Raw genomic sequence first — 15,920 nt, 5'->3', positions numbered from 1 at the left:
ATAATATTACATTCACCTTCTGGGAGCTCCTATATTTATTTCATAAATGCAATAAAAATAAAGTGAGGGTTACAAGGAGAGAAATATTAAAAATCTGTAGTAATAATTAGTGAGTTCAAAAACCACATTCTAGTTCACAGAATTCCAATACCTACTCATACATAAATATAGATCAGACTTAGTTTAATGGCTGTTTTGTTTTGTAAAATGAATGTATACATTCTCCCAGGAAGAAAGTTCAAATCGCCTTCCCACCCTTTCCCCTGCCCTGATTTCACTGAAACAATCAGAAAGGTTCCAAAACTGCACCTCCTCTCTCAAAAAAAAAAAAAAAAGAAAAAAAAAAAGAAAAAAAAAGAAAGAAAGAAAGAAAGAAAGAAAAAAGAAAGAAAGAAAAAAAAATAAATTTGGAATTTGTGGTTTTGTAGCTTTGGCTTCTTGCTTTGTTCTGGTAGAGTACATTCCTGGGCAATCATGGCAGCTCTCGATTTCCTGCCTCTAAAACAGGATATAGGAAATGTCATCACAGGCCCAAATTCAGAAAGCATTTTCCACAGAATGCCATCTCCAGCACTCCAGCAGTGAGCAGCCCCATATGCTGCTATGCACACTTTCCTTCCTACTCTATAGATTAGATATTACCAAGGGATTCTGGCTTTCTTCCAACTCTTTTTTTCTGTTTTAAACAGTGTCTGCTATAATTCTGGCTACTCTTGTTTCCCTTAGAAAATCTGATCCCTACTCACTTCTTGGCACCAATGTCATCCTGTGGCACATTTCCACAGCCAAATTGAGCCCTGGGCAGCAAAACATGACGATAATACCACTACCTTTCTGTTTTCCTTTTTCATCTTGGCTTTTTCAGCTTAAAATCTGTAGAGCCTGGATTCCTTCTGCTCTCTAGCATGTTTGGAAGACGGCAGATTCAAAGAGAAAATTGGTGTTTGCTTCATAGATCAATCACATATTACATGAACTCTGTCACATAGCACGGATGTGGATGCTAAGAGTTCAGATGGTTCAGAAAGCAAAACTAATGAAAAACAAATTCAAAAGACAAATTCATAGAAGAAAACCATCCTGTGCTACTAATTACAGAGTTACACCTTTGGCTTAGAAAGTGCCTGAGCTGTGGCTAGAAGCTGGAGAAAACTGCTATTATTGGAAGCTGGAGACAATTTGAGGGTAGTATTCTCCTAACTGCCCCTGCTTGTACTTTTCCTCAAGAGAGAGGAAAATTTTTAGGGCAAGCTGGAATCGTGCTCTAGGATGTTTGTATGTAAAAAGGGGATAATAATGTCTTGTTGGTGGATCCTGTGGGAGCCCAATGTGACTAAGTTGCTGAACTGTTGCAAAGCCTCAGGCATTGCCAAATACAGACTTTGTGGGTCTGCAGGCACAGAGAGCAGCTTGAGCCAGATGGAGGGGAGAGGAAGAAGGTTTTTTTGCTTCTGGCACCTACAAGTTTTTATGTAGCTACACCTAACAGGCAAAAACCTAACAAGTCAGCTCCATGCCATAACTTCTTCAACTTGACATCTTGCCCACTCCTTTTTTTTAACCACCTGCTACGGTGCCAGCCTATTCATTAAATTTGAAGACAAACAATATTTAAAAAAAAAAGATTTAAAAAAACTTAAATAGCCTTTCAATTTTGCCAAACAAATGAAGGAACCTCAAGATCCTATTTTTTGAAAAGGGTGATATTTTTTTTTCTTTTTTTTAAAGGATGTTCTTCCAGGCTGCCTGGAGAAGAGAAGACTAAGAGGGGCTCTTATCAATGTCTATAAATACCTTCAGGAAGGCTGTCAAGAGGATAGGGCCAGATTCTTTTCAGTGATGCCAAGCGACAGGACAAGAGGCAATGGGCACAAACTGAAACACAGGAAGTTCCACCTGAATATAAGGAAAAACTTCTTCACTGTGAGGGCGATAGAGCACTAGAACGGGTTGCACAGGGAGGTTATGAAGTCTTCTTCTCTGGAGATATTCAAAACCCTCCTGGATGCAATCCTGTCTAACATGCTTTAGGTGAACCTGCTTGAGCAGGGGGGTTGGACTAGGTGCTCTCCAGAGGTGCCTTCCAACCTTAACCATTCTGTGATTCTGTGATCTGTCAGCAGTAGACTATGTACCTTGGTCAGATTGAGATATACAATTTATGAGCCTTTTTCCTCCCAGTTAATTCAGATATATGCATTAGTCACTTCAGGAGCTCTGGACTTGTCTTGCTTGCTACCAAGTGTGAATGTGCCAATGGCCCCCTCTCATCTGATAACTTACTAAATTGGAAGAAACATGAGTCCATTGTGCCCAGCTTCATCTGTGCATGAGCCAAAGTATGATATTCCTTTAGCACAGATATAGCCATGTAGTTGGTATAATCCTTCTCCTTCCTGCTTTTTCTTCACATTCTCTCATAGTGGTAAACAGAAACAAACCTCATAGCAGAACTTTATTGCTGGCATGCACAACAACATCTCTTTCAGTCAAAAGTTTTCTCTCATCTGTCTTTTCAGGCTCTCTGCAAAATCAGACAGATGCTGCCACTTGATTTAAATGTGGCTTAGATTTCATAAGATAAAAGCCAAAAAGTGGGGACCATGAAAAGGCTCCTAAAAGAAATATTTATATTCCACAGTGTTCCAGCATAGTTCAAGGCCTGACTCAAGACTAGCAACTGAGAATGTTCACAAAGTGATTTGAATCTTATTTCAAAGAGGCAGCTTCAATTTACTTAAATAACTTCCAGTTGTGTGCTCCATCCTGGGAGTTTAATTAATACTCACTGATGCTTCCATAAATAAAGGGTCCATTACTAAATGAGAGCAGTGCCCACAGAAAAACACAGCTATTTAATAAAAGTTACTAGCACAAGACATTTTCTAAAAATAGTATAAGGAAATATTTCTTTATGTAGACAGTGTAGCTATTCACAATAATGTATGCAAAAATGGAATCACATTTCTGATTTTGAAGTTGAATTTTAATATTTGATTCTAGGATCCAACAGTAGTTTTTCAACACTGGGTTCCATTTGCACAATTTCAAGATGTTAAAAGTACATTTGAAGAAGAGGGTATTAACCTTCCTACATTTCATTGCTCTTACTTTCCTCTGGATTCTCAGAAACTTCTTCTTCTTCAAGTGAAAAGAACTCCTCTATCAATTCCCATACCTTCCTAAAAAAGCACAATATACAGAAACACAATCAGTGGGCAGAAAATGAGACTTAAATCAGTGACAGCCAACACCTGGGTGCAAGCACAGGTGGTGTCAGAGAGTCTTTCTGTTATGAGCCACACAAAAGTAACTAAGACTGAGTGCAGCTAACTTCAGGCACTTGAGGTTGCTTATAGAGACAGAAAGATTTGTCACCAGAGGATGATTCATCCTCAGTAACATCTTGCTACCTCAGATGTCTGAAATTTGTTGGAAGAGATCTAGGCAACGAGCTGAGGAAATCCTTTTTGCTACCATTCCCCTGCATGCTCTTCTCAATTAGATGCAGCAGCTCTGGAACATAAAGATATGCTCTTCTCCTCCAAGTGTTTCTAATACCAAGAGAGATATTTTCTAGACCTGGCATTATTTTCTGAAAATAAAGATGGTTTATATTTACAGCACTAGTCCATATCATTTTGTAATGCTAAGTGTGGGCATCATTGTATGCACAGCACAGTTTGCTTTCCTGTTGCCTACCCTTCCTACAATGACCTGGGCATGGATCAAGCAGTGCCATTAAGACTTGACAATAAATGGATGGGCTTTTTTCCTTATAAATATTTACTCATATTAAAATGAAAGTGTTTCATCTAATTTTGTAGCTGTATTCTGGTCACTGTCCACAAAGACCTGAGCGAGACAGTTGACTAATACAAATGATAATGGAAAGCTAAATCCAAAAGGAACTTCATTATTTGAACTAGAGGTATGGGCACAACCATGCCACTAGGAAAACAAATAAAACTACGTGACCTAATCTATCAATTTACAGCTGTCCAATTGTATTTGAGCTTTTGTATTTTGAGTATTTTTAATTTAGCAAATGAGCACTAAAAATAAAAGGTTTTTCATTGAATAGCTGCTCAGCCTGAAGAAATCATGTTCCTGCAGCAGAATGAAAGAAGAAATTTGGCTGAGTAAATTGCTTGCTGCAAACATTTTATTTAGCTATAGTCACAGGCTCAATATTTGCCCCCAATTCACTGGACAATTTCTGAGCACCTGGGGAAAGCTTCTGCTGTAGATATTAAGTAAGGATTAATCTATGCTTTGCCTCTAATTAAATGTCATCTAAATTATCTTATGTGCATTAAGGGCAAGGGATGATACAGTTTTGACTTCAGACAATTAGATACCCTACTACTATTATGCCTCAAGATAGATTTTGATTCAGAAATCTCATGCTACTATTGCTGTTTTGGTCTCCCTGATCTGTCCTGGAGAAAGGGAATAATGTCAGCTCTAGAAATATGATTCGTAACATTAGGAGGGCAGAATTTTGGACATCTATTTTATAAAGCAACTTATTATGCAAATATCTGACAGCAGTGTGCATCTTTAAAAGGTTTATACATACGTTTTGCTGGAAGCAAAATGTTAGAGTCTTTCTGTTACATTTTTTAAAACATTTAGTGAGAACACTTCCTTAAATATCTCAGGGCTAATTATTTTTAATAATTAACATCATACAAATGAGACTAATTAACCTTGTATTCAACTATATCTACTACTAATTACCTCAATGTTTTATTTATAATAACCTTTTGACTGACTGATTGTTCTGTTTTAATAATGTTGCCAAATTTTTACTTTTCACAAAATAATTCTCCTTATCCCTTTGGACAGAATTGCATTCCATTTGTTTCCAAGCTTTCTCTGTGAAATGGCATTGATTTTTGTCTGTGAAGTCCCATTGCCCTTCCAGTTTAAACTGCTGTCCTACCTTTCAAAAACAAATACCAAAAAGTAGGCTAATGCACTGCCCTGTATTTTCTAAGCAACTGTCTATGCAACTGCACCTTAAATCCTTCAGACCCTTAATATGGCAGTGACAATTTCTCCCTAAATCACAGTCATGTTTTATTTCCACCTGCTGTAAGGACCAATGCTTTAAATCTTGCACAGCCTACAAATCACATTTCTACTTTTCTCCACCTAGGGAGCATGTAATTTTGTAATTGTCCATAAGCTCCAGATCTACTAGTGCTCATCTCTGGCAAAGCAAATCTTGCAATTTGGCCTTTAAACAGGAGGCCAGAAATATGCTATTGTGTAATAACCGCTTTCCACGTTGTTTGTGGGGAGATTTTTTTTTATTTAGATCTCATGCGTTACTCTAGTGTTGTTCTCTTCCAATTCCTCCCCTTCCCCTCATTACACTTAATGAATGCATCCATTCAGAAAATTTTAATAACGTAATATACAGTAACTTCATATCATAAAGCAGGTCACTTTCCATGTTCATGAAATTATCATATATTAGTGGGCTTAGATCATTAGGTAGCAGCTCATGAACTGACAGCTAACTCAAACTGCCATCCTCCAACAACAAAAGTGCTGTGAGTGCAGAGACTACTTGTAAACTTATGTTTGCAATTCCAACTTAATTAAGAATCCAAAACAGTAAATTAATTGAAGCTTAACCTTAATTTTAAGACCTCACAAGCTCCTAAATCCAGCATGTTCTGTTTTAAGTTAAAAGTGAGTTGAAAATCTTTATACTTCATAAGATCTGAGTTCAAGGTTCTGTATTGCTAAGATTCAAGACTTTTGAAATAAACATTTAGGCTTTTTTTTTTCTTACTTTCCCAGCACAATTTGAATGTTAAAAATTCTGCTGTGTCAGCAAAACAGACCTCCTGTAACCCTAAGTGTTGGCAATAGGATGATAATAGAATCATTCTTTTCTACATTCATGCATCATTTTCTTTTCCATCTGTAAGTATCGTCTTGGATTTTTGCCACCAATCTCATAACTGTAACACTGGAAGTGTACAGCTCACAGACTCATACTCAGACTCAAACACAACGGATGTTTTTGTGCCTATGGCACAAAAAATAAGACCTGACATCTAAATCTCAGAAACCACTCACATAGCATAGTATTATGGTAACAGGAGACAACTCCATAATATCTGCCTAATGTCTGAAACACAAAAAGGTTGATCCAAAATACAGGAAGGTCAGCGAGGCTTTTCATGGATTGCTCAGGCCTTTTTCTAAGCCGCAACATCTCCCTGCAACTGATAAATGAAAACATTTACATTGCACATGCAAATATAAACCAACAAATTAGGCATGCAGTAAAGCAAGAAGTTAGACCTGCCTAATTTGCCTGGATGCAGTGATTTCTTGTAAGGATAAATTTACTCCCTTAAATTCTAACAATAAACTAGACTTTTCAGCTATTTTATAGATCTAGTTTTTCAATTCATTTTGAGCTTTAGTTATGGCTGAAGGTTGCTCACTTTTTGCAAAACTGCATTGCAGGCCTGAAAAGCAAACCTGTGAGCAGCACTTAAAACTCATGCCAGTCTGATACCATGTATACTATATATGTTGAAGCTTGTACCTAGCTGAGTATGTGCATTTCATGGCATTAATGGTCAATGATTAAGCAGAGATATCATCTCTTCTTTGCTATTTTACCTTGGATGACTCCTCATCCAAGGCTTCTGAATGTTAAAAACATAACATGAATAAACAGAGTCTTAGGATAGAGCTAAATACTGCAAGCACCACAGCAACACATAAATTCACTATTGATAGGTGGCCAGAGCCACATGGTTTAACTTTAGCTTCTTAAAGCAAGCTAACTCAATTGCTTGCGATTGACCCTGTAAACCTACAGAAAAAGAAATAGAAAGAGAGAAAGAAAGAAAGCAAGAAGGAAAAGGAAAGAAAAAAAGAGAAAGAAAGGAAGAAAAAAATTATGTGAAACAAGCCTAGGAATCTCAAGCCAGTTCCAATAGGGGAAAAAAAAATACATTACAAAAGAGATACCAAAATTGGCCCTGCTGGCAGACAAGGGGCAGAATTCCTCCAGGTGAAGTGTGAGAAAACATTGGTAGGACACTGTGGGAAAGCTTAAAAGGTTTTCACAAGTGCCATAATGTGTCTGTTCTGTATTAACAAGTAACTGAAGCAATCAGGGATGATAATCAAACACTAACTGTAATTCCCACTGTTAATTTTTCTTAGTTTAACACACTGGGCTGTACTGAAGTCAAGTCTATAGTCTCTGATTATGACTCCAGGCTGCTATTGTATGCACTATGCAAGCAACATGCAGCTGCTATTATTACCTAATCTTTCTAACTGTGGTCTCACAAGTTATTAAAACACGTGTTTCCATCACTCTAACACTTTCTGTGTAACTATAATGGCATAACATATTTGAACATTACAGACTTACTTTTGATTTTCCTGCGTGATATGCAGTTTATCTAAAGTTTCTGTGATACTGTCTTCAAGTTCCTGTAAAAAGAAATACATATATTTAGAGAAATATTGAAATATCTTTCAGTGGCTAAGAAAATATCTGCAGTGATATTAATTGGTGATGTGTCTGATCAGCATTTAAAATACTCCAATATTTTTACTTCATTAACCTTGACAGAAATTATAGTAAGTAGTTCCTGTGTGATACAAGTTTTAATTTAATACTACATCAGAAGTTATGCATGTCTTTGATTCTGACATAACGCCTCACTTCTTGCCAACTCTCATACCGTGAGGAGAACCCTACAGACAGTAAATCCAAGTCTTAATGTATAAACATGGAAGGGTGTTTATAGCATTGCTTTTGTTAAAGCAATTATTTCTATACAAATTATTTGATTTTTGTCTTTCAGTATACATGTCCATTCCTGGTTTTTAGAGTGAACTGCTAGACAAAACTTTGTCTGGGTGCTACTAGCTTTATGTTTCACATTTCAATAACATCTAAACAAAGCCTACTCTTTTGGCTACTAACAGAGAGAGCATCAGGCTTCAGAGTGTTCAGTGAAGTATTATCTGAACCAAAGATTGTTTTATTCAAGCTATTACTCACTTTTCTTCTCTTTTCAGGCATCTGTCAGTCCATTTATTTTACAGAAGTCTTTCCAGGCTTTTCTTGCTGAGCTATTCTGTGAATTTTAGAAGTTGCAGCTATCTACCATAGGCTCTCTTACCTCATTCCAGTGCCTTCACTACAGCTGGAAAATGGGAGCTTCTGCAGCTTTGATGTAAATATTCAAATCAAAGCACACTGATAGCTCTCTTCAGTAATAGCTGAATATGTATCTACTACCTTTCTACTTTCTAGCCAGCTGTTCTCAGCAGGCCTAATCTGGAACCTGCTGAAGCCAAAGAGAAGGTTTCCAATTATTTGGGATTAGACCTAGTGACAGTAACTCATGCAGAAATTAGTTTGCACTATGCCTGAATCACACTGGGGCCTAAAGAAATAACTTACTTTTATTTGGTATTGAAGAAATATGTTTGATGAATTGATTTTCATAATTTCAGTCTGAAAAGGCAATATCATAGATCAGTTAAATTGTCATAAAACATTTCAGCAAAAGCAAATGCATCAAACTGACTTATCTATTTAAAAATGTAATCTGTGTGGGAAAGTACACATTGTACTCATGCAGCATTATGAAATCATGTTTTAAAAGAATATGGAAAAGCACTAGTTTAATTAGCTTGCTCGTCTTAAATGATAATATGCTTGCTCTTTCAAAGGAGAGATGTTTTAAATGATGAATTATTATTATCAATAGTAATAAAAACTCAGTGAGCCTACACAGACATTCAGCCAAAATATCCTTGGAGGGCTAACCCTTCAGTGGTCTGAAGGGGCCTCTCCACTTCCCCTCCTGGCTACTTACAGAGTATCAGGGGTTTCTCTCCCTTGCCTGATGTGGCTGTCTCCTGAGGCAACAACTATACAACACTGCCATCTGCTGCCTCTTCTTTTTCATTACAGTAAAACAAAGCCCAGTACAACAAAAGCCGTACCCAATAGGATTAGAAATTTATATTTAAAGACCTTCTGAATTCTCATAATGCTTTTTTTTTTTTTTTTTTTGAAAAAGCAAGAAGAGCAACTTCTCAGAGTAGCTGTTTTTCAGAGGACCAGACTTCATACACACATTTCTCACGTCGCTGCAGCAGCACCCCTTACACACTGAAGGTGCACAGAGCCTAAGATCGCCTGCTTGCCAACAAAGAAGGGAAGGTGTCATGACTAGTTGCTATTATTCATTGTTTTAATATTTTGATACTAAGTACATTTGTCTAAATTAATCAAGAGTTTATCTTCTCCACGAGCCCCCTACTGATGCTTGGAGGCCTGCCGATTATTTTAGAAACAAGTGACAGACTCCTATCTTGTGCTCTTAGGTAGCAGCACAAGGAGTTATTTGAAAGAGCTGGCTGGCAAAACAGCAACTTTGAATATATCTTTCAATTTAAAGGCATCCAAGCATGATACAGGAACACAATGGCAGTCTTTATGCCTGAACTGTTAAAGACAAAAACAAAGATTTGGGGCAATTTTTGCAGTTTTTCTCAGCTTTCCTGTGACTTTTTGGCTGCTCTGTTTTACTCTCAGTGCAAATAATTAAATGGATTATATGTCATGTCAGCAGCTATAATTCTGCTTTAGAGGACAGAAAGTTTGGAGAAATGTTTGACCTTCCAGATGCTTATCCAAAACCAATCTCTACATAAACATTCTGCTGTTTGCCCACCATTAACAGTGACACATTATTCCCTGTTCATGCTGACTGTACTTTTAGCTTCTATTTAGCCGCATGAAATTACCTCCTCACTTCACACAGCTGGAACTCTTACTAGTGTAACCAATGACAGGGAGGGACGGGTTAAAAGCGGCTTCATTGAGATCATGCACTGTTTCTAACTGCACAACTGCCAGTAGAAAAGGAATACTGGTTTTAATGCTGAATGTGCCATTGCTGCAGAAATTTGCAAGTGTTTAACTTTTATAGTATAAATGGCCCTCACATAGGCCACTCTCAGTATGCAATTTTTAGCACATAAGAAAATCTCGGCAAGTTCTGTACCTTGGATTGTACAGTATTCAGAACAGGCCTGTCTCCCACTGTTTGCTTTGTACAGCACCAGTCACAATGCAAGCTCAAGCAAAAATGATGGTGCTTACTGTACTACAAAAAATAAAGAAGTAATAGCACTACTCTGTAACAAATATGCATGTTAATATTTGTATTCTTTTTCTTCTATTAAAAATCAATAATTTGAGCTCAGCAATCCATCACAGACCTCTTGTTTTCAGTCTAGACTTAAAACCTACCCTTCATTTATGTGGCTGAAATGTGTTCACATATCTGGTCATTTATACCCCACATGAAAGATTTGCAGTCACATTCAGGTATTTAAGCACCTAGAAATGAGATTCCAGCGATTACTAGCACTGTGCTGTCATCAGCACTACACTATCACTGTTCCTGTTGAAGTCATTAGGCATTTCAGCACTGATTTCAAGGGTGGATGAGTTAGCCAACTCGGGATACTTGAAAATCCTACCTATTGGTGGACATTATTACCATCCTCCAAGCTGAGAAACACAACAGGTTAAAAATATGCTGCTCTAGTTGTTTAATAATTATTTGGCTACAAAATTCCCAACTTGTGACACAAATGGTGAAATAACCCCTATGTCCATAGACCACCATCTACAGTAAGGGTCAACTACAAAGCACTCTATTGCAGGGTAAGAGCCTGGACACTGTGGTAACTAGAGCCAGAGGATGGCCAGGGCTAGATATACCTGTTATGTTCTCAGAGGATAAAATAGACTGCTAAGTGCCAATCTCAGCTCTAGAGAGCCCATGATGGTAGTACCTAGACATCAGCACTTCTCAAGATACCTTGCTAGAAAGTGTTTAGAATTAATGATTTCTTGCCTCTACATCTCTGAAAGTGTTTGTCATATCTACCATCCCAGCACAAGCCATTCTTTCTTTCTTCTCAGTCTCCAGTATCATCATTTCCTCCCATGTGCTGAGAACTTTACACCTCATTGATTCAAGCTGTTCAGCAACAGAGGGAGTTTCTGCTACTACCTCTTTTGTCTCATGGTCACCGCAGGTTTCTGGAAGTATAAAAATGCACACATGGTTGCAAGGACAGAGCTGCCAGTGAAAACTACCTGGTGTCTATGGCTGTGTCCACAGTGCTTGCAGTAGACATACCCAACTACAAGCTTGAGTTAGCCAAGCCACGTAATAAAGACCAAGGACACCCTCAACATTGCACCCAGGTCACCTGGTGCTCACACTCACTCTACTCATATTTCATTTCAGTCAGACTGATCTCTGCCCCACACCAGCTGTGCCACCCATCTTTGCAGTCACCCCAACCAAGACAATTTAAGCACTTCATTCAAAAACATGGACAAGCTCTGGATACAATGAGAACGCAGCCAAGGAGGAAATCCATGCTACCTCCCCTGCCAGCATGGAGAACTGGTAACAGCATGTAAGGAGCAGAATAAACATGCCATACCCCCTTAACAATCTAGAAAATGCACTTAAGAAGTACTTTCTGGGCCAATTTTGTTTTCACCTACATTAAAACAAGAAAATAATGTGAGCATATGAGCTTTAAACAAATAACATTTTAAGGTAAGTGTGTGAGAGCCATCTCACATTGATTGCCTGCCTTTTCAAAAAAAACCACCCAAACCTCCCACCAGTAATCCTAGCTCAAAGCTGGAATGTCCAATGGGGGGGGGGGCAATCTGCCTATGATGGTAAGGTTTGTTGTTCCCTCAGCACGCCCCTGCACTAGCACTCTGTTGATCAAGCAGATGGTATAAACACTAAATGTGGTCTAGGGCAGAGCAGTGGCCTTGGGGAACAGTCTGAAATGCCATGAGGATAAATGGAGCAGGGTATTTATCTCAGCAGCAGCAGGTGCTGGCTCTGTGCACACTGCTGACAGCTCTGGCGGGGAGCAAGCCCTGGGCTAGGCTCCCTGGGGAGCTGCCTCCTCTGCAGGAGCTCAGAGCTCAGTGCCTCCTCTGCAGGAGGAGCTGCCAGGGTGGCTTAGCCTCTCTTAGCTGGTCTATGTCTAGCCTTCAAGACCCTACACAGCCATCTCATCCTCCTGCCCAGCCAGGGTCTTGTCTGTGTTAAAATCTCTCTGGCTTTTTGCAGCTTTTGAGTGAGCTCACTCAAAGCTGCTCTGCCAGTCTGCACCAAGCTGTCCTTCCTCCTGCTCACTCTGCCCTGGGGAATGACATGTGCCCAGCCTTTGACAGGGCTGTAGAGGAGAAGGGGGAAAGGTGTGAGGGACTTGGGACCTCTGGAAGGAGGCCCTACTTCTGAAAGTGGGCAGTTGGTGCCTGCTGCACTGTGGTGAGAGCTGTATCATGGGTCCTTGCCTCCATCCTTCCCCTCATGAGGCATCTGGGGAGCATGAGGAGCTGCAGGCACAAACGAATAGTGTCCCTTACTCCCAGAGGGCTTGTATAAATAAACTGCTTTGCCCCCTGGCAGCACTGCACCTCCATGTCACACTGTGCTCTCACTTGTGGGTCCATTTCTTGGTGTTTGTCTGCAAAGGGAGGCTATGAAAAGCGGGGCAGCCAGGAGAGGTGTCAGGGTGCAGGGCTACACCTCCCAGGCTCTGCCACTACTGAGTGCTCAGAGAGGAGAGAGCCGGGAGGGAGGAAAGGCATCAGCAAGGGGAATGGGAAGAGGGAGAGGAAGAAGTGGTCTGTCTCTGCAGTGCAAGATGCAGCTGCCAGTGGTGCAGCTCCCCCCCACCGCCCCGGCTGACTGGAGCAGTGAGCAGAGCAAGAAAATTCTGGTGGTTCAAGTGCTGCCCTGGAGCTCCAGGGACTTTCAAAGTCAATGGTAGTTCGTTAGCCACTTCTGCAATGTAACAGCTTTGTGCAGTGTTGTCAGATTCAAGACTATGCCACTGTGCTGGGTAATGAGGATGTTTTAATGATTAAAGGCTGCCTGTTGTGATCCCAGAACACCTAAATTTCCTACTTCCCAAGCAGTTGTCGATAGGCAGCCAGCCCCTCTCTGCCTCCCTCTGGTCTGCGGTGCAGTATCTACATGCAGTCAATAGTTCAGTGAGGGATGACAGCATTGATGAAAAGCGAGGCAGACTGGAGGAAGAGAATACGAGACTGACTTGAGCTGTGTGCGGCCTTGCATGGTGAAAGTATCCGACTGTGCTTCCTGCCTCTCCCCCAGTCCCAAGGGCCAACCGCTACCACCTTTGCAAAAATCCTTTCCTTTTACACAGGCCAGTCAAAATGATAGAGCTCATTTTATGCAAAAACATTTCTCAGAAATGCCATGGCCTAGAAACTTCTCATTGTGTCCTTTTATGGGTCAGGCTGGTTACTGGGTGACCTGGTAGGGGTTTACAGAAATGCTACTTGGAAATAATCAAGTAGTGCCTTTTTATTTTAAAAAGGTTAGGAAAACATTTTATTTAACTCCCCAAAAAATCTATTATTTTCTCTTGGGAAAATCATAAGTTCTCATTTGAAATTAACATGCAGAAAGTATTTTTGATTACTCAGCACCCCGCCTCCCAAAACAAAAAACATATTTTGCACAGCCTTGTTCTCTGAAGCAGCAGCACTTGTTAGCACATTTACATCCCCAGTTTCATGGCTGGAGCTTCTAAATATAACTGTAACACAAAAAGAACAGCAACATTTATATCTTTTTTGACGTGGCTGGTTTTGATTCCTCAATGTGTAATTGAGGAAGGTGAGGAGGGGAAATGTGAGGTTAACCGAACAAGTATTTTTTAAATTAGTAATTGATAGGGAAGGGAAGAGGGAGAAACCTTTACCCACTGCTTGAATGTCTTTTAGCTCATTTTATGCAAAACCATTTCTCAGAAATGCCTTGGCCTAGAAACTTCTGATTGTTTTATTCATTAGTCCTGCAGGAGAGCTAGAGCCAATGACTGGTTTTATGGGGTTTTTAGTAGTTGGCTGCAAAGCTTTGGAATTCAAAATTTGTACCATGCTGTAGAAATGCACACATTCAGGGCAGCTGCATCCAGGCATACGTTCATTGACGTGAAGACAGTTACACTAGGGAGAAATTGGGGCCAGTTTAATTTCTGAGGAAAAAAGAAAAAGCAGAAGCTGGTTTGATTGTGCAGCACTATTCCTACTAAAAGTATTTATAAAAGAGAGGTAGATACCAGCAGTAAAAACCACATACAGTGAAGGTAACGAGTCCACATAGCCTGCAGTAGGACACTGGACCACTAACACATTGCACATAAAGCAGGTTTGTTTTCCTCTTTCATCAGAGCTGTGCTATCAGACATCAGGCATTTCATATCACAACTTAAACACCTAATTCCTTATTTACTGCATTATAACTTGCAAACCACTATGTTCTCATGTTCTGGAAGAAAATTGTGCTTTGAATATAGCTTTTCAATAAAGTCATAGAATACAGATGTACTATATGGCCAGATCAATCATACTGTATTCTACTCTGATGACACTTCCAAATTTTAACCAGTTCCACAAATTCACTCAGCTTTTCTTTTTTTTCCTCTCACAACTTTCTAGATTTACATATATTACGTTACTATGGATAATTCAAAGGTTCTGATCTAGATTCCATTGATCAAAGGCTTTATTAAAAGACATAGTTTTCTCAGGAAATACATAAGTAGACTGTAAACCTCATTGATGTTATTAAACGAAGAAACCTAGCAAGCAGCCAAGAAGGTCTGGAGTTTTGTATGAATAACTAGAGCATCCATGACTGATACAGTGAATGCTGAAAAGCAGCTTAGGAAGGCCTATAAAATCACATGATCACATGATAAGCATGAAATACAGTTATCACACTTCTGCCAGCTGAAGGGTTTTGCATACCATCCTCTGAGACATCTTTAACTCACCAGAGTGTTGTGACTTCTACAGTGACAGAATCAGGCACAGACTCACAGAGACAATTTGGCAATTCTCTAGGTTCCTTAAGCGTTGGAAAGTCTCCCGTTGACATCCACAGGTTTTAGATGAGATCAGGAATGAAGCAAATATGTTATGTGCCTGACTTCATTAGGTGCCAGCACATTGTCATCATACTAACAGAAAAAAACCCTCATCAACTGAGATATTTTTTGGCTTGGTTTTCTTTCAAACCATTTAGGACACCTTAGTACCCTAATTTGGACCATATTTCATTTTCATTTGAGTTAGAATTGTCATATCACTCACCTGTTTTATCCTCAGGGCTCTGGCTCACCCACATCACCATTTTTAATTCATTCTGCAGTCTAGAACAGAACAAAGGAGAACAACACTGTAGGGTGATCACAGATGTGTTTTCAATACCATACAATGAGCAAGGCATGAGCACAAGTTAATGCAGATGACCCCCCATTTCTTACAGTAAGCAAGATTATTACTGATACCTAGAGGCAAAATTCTGCTCTAATATAACATAAAGCAAATTTAAGCTCACTTAAAGACAGTGACGTGACTCCAGGTAATCTGAATGCTCAGTGATGCAAAGGAGAGAAAAACTGAGTGTGTGAAAAGCTAACAGGAGTCAGACAGTCACCCTCTGCTTCATTAAAATGTCAGCTTCTTTTCCTGAGAAGGAAAACTTCTTATTCACCTAGTGGAAATACTGAAGCAATTACATATTACTTATACACATAGCGAGCCATATAGGTTGTACAATAATATAAGAGGACAGTTCAGTTCTTTGTATATATTTCAGCATTCTGACTTCCCCTCTCCTCACCAGAGCTTCAAAATCCTTCCAGATGTTCTAACTATACTAAACAATGTTATTTTAAAAGAAGTTATCAGTTTTGTGTGAAAATGTTTTCCGTTTGCCACCGGCCAAAGATGGTTCCCCCATATAAAGAAAGAA

General features: G+C 39.4%; 1 protein-coding gene across 1 annotated transcript in view; it reads right to left on the bottom strand.

Annotated features, from left to right (window-relative positions):
- C3H6orf118 (chromosome 3 C6orf118 homolog) overlaps positions 1-15,920 on the bottom strand; it is a 33,015-nt gene that overhangs the window by 8,335 nt on the left and 8,760 nt on the right. Inside the window, exons 5-8 of the mRNA XM_062573051.1 lie at positions 15,257-15,315; positions 10,941-11,128; positions 7,421-7,482; positions 3,112-3,182 (exon numbers count right to left, since the gene is read on the bottom strand). Coding sequence (XP_062429035.1) covers positions 3,112-3,182; positions 7,421-7,482; positions 10,941-11,128; positions 15,257-15,315 — 380 coding nt within the window. The remainder of the gene's footprint in view (positions 1-3,111; positions 3,183-7,420; positions 7,483-10,940; positions 11,129-15,256; positions 15,316-15,920) is intronic.

This window comes from Rhea pennata, chromosome 3, assembly GCF_028389875.1.
Source record: "Rhea pennata isolate bPtePen1 chromosome 3, bPtePen1.pri, whole genome shotgun sequence".
Classification (NCBI taxonomy): Eukaryota; Metazoa; Chordata; class Aves; order Rheiformes; family Rheidae; genus Rhea; species Rhea pennata.
This window is presented reverse-complemented; position numbering and strand designations above follow the sequence as displayed.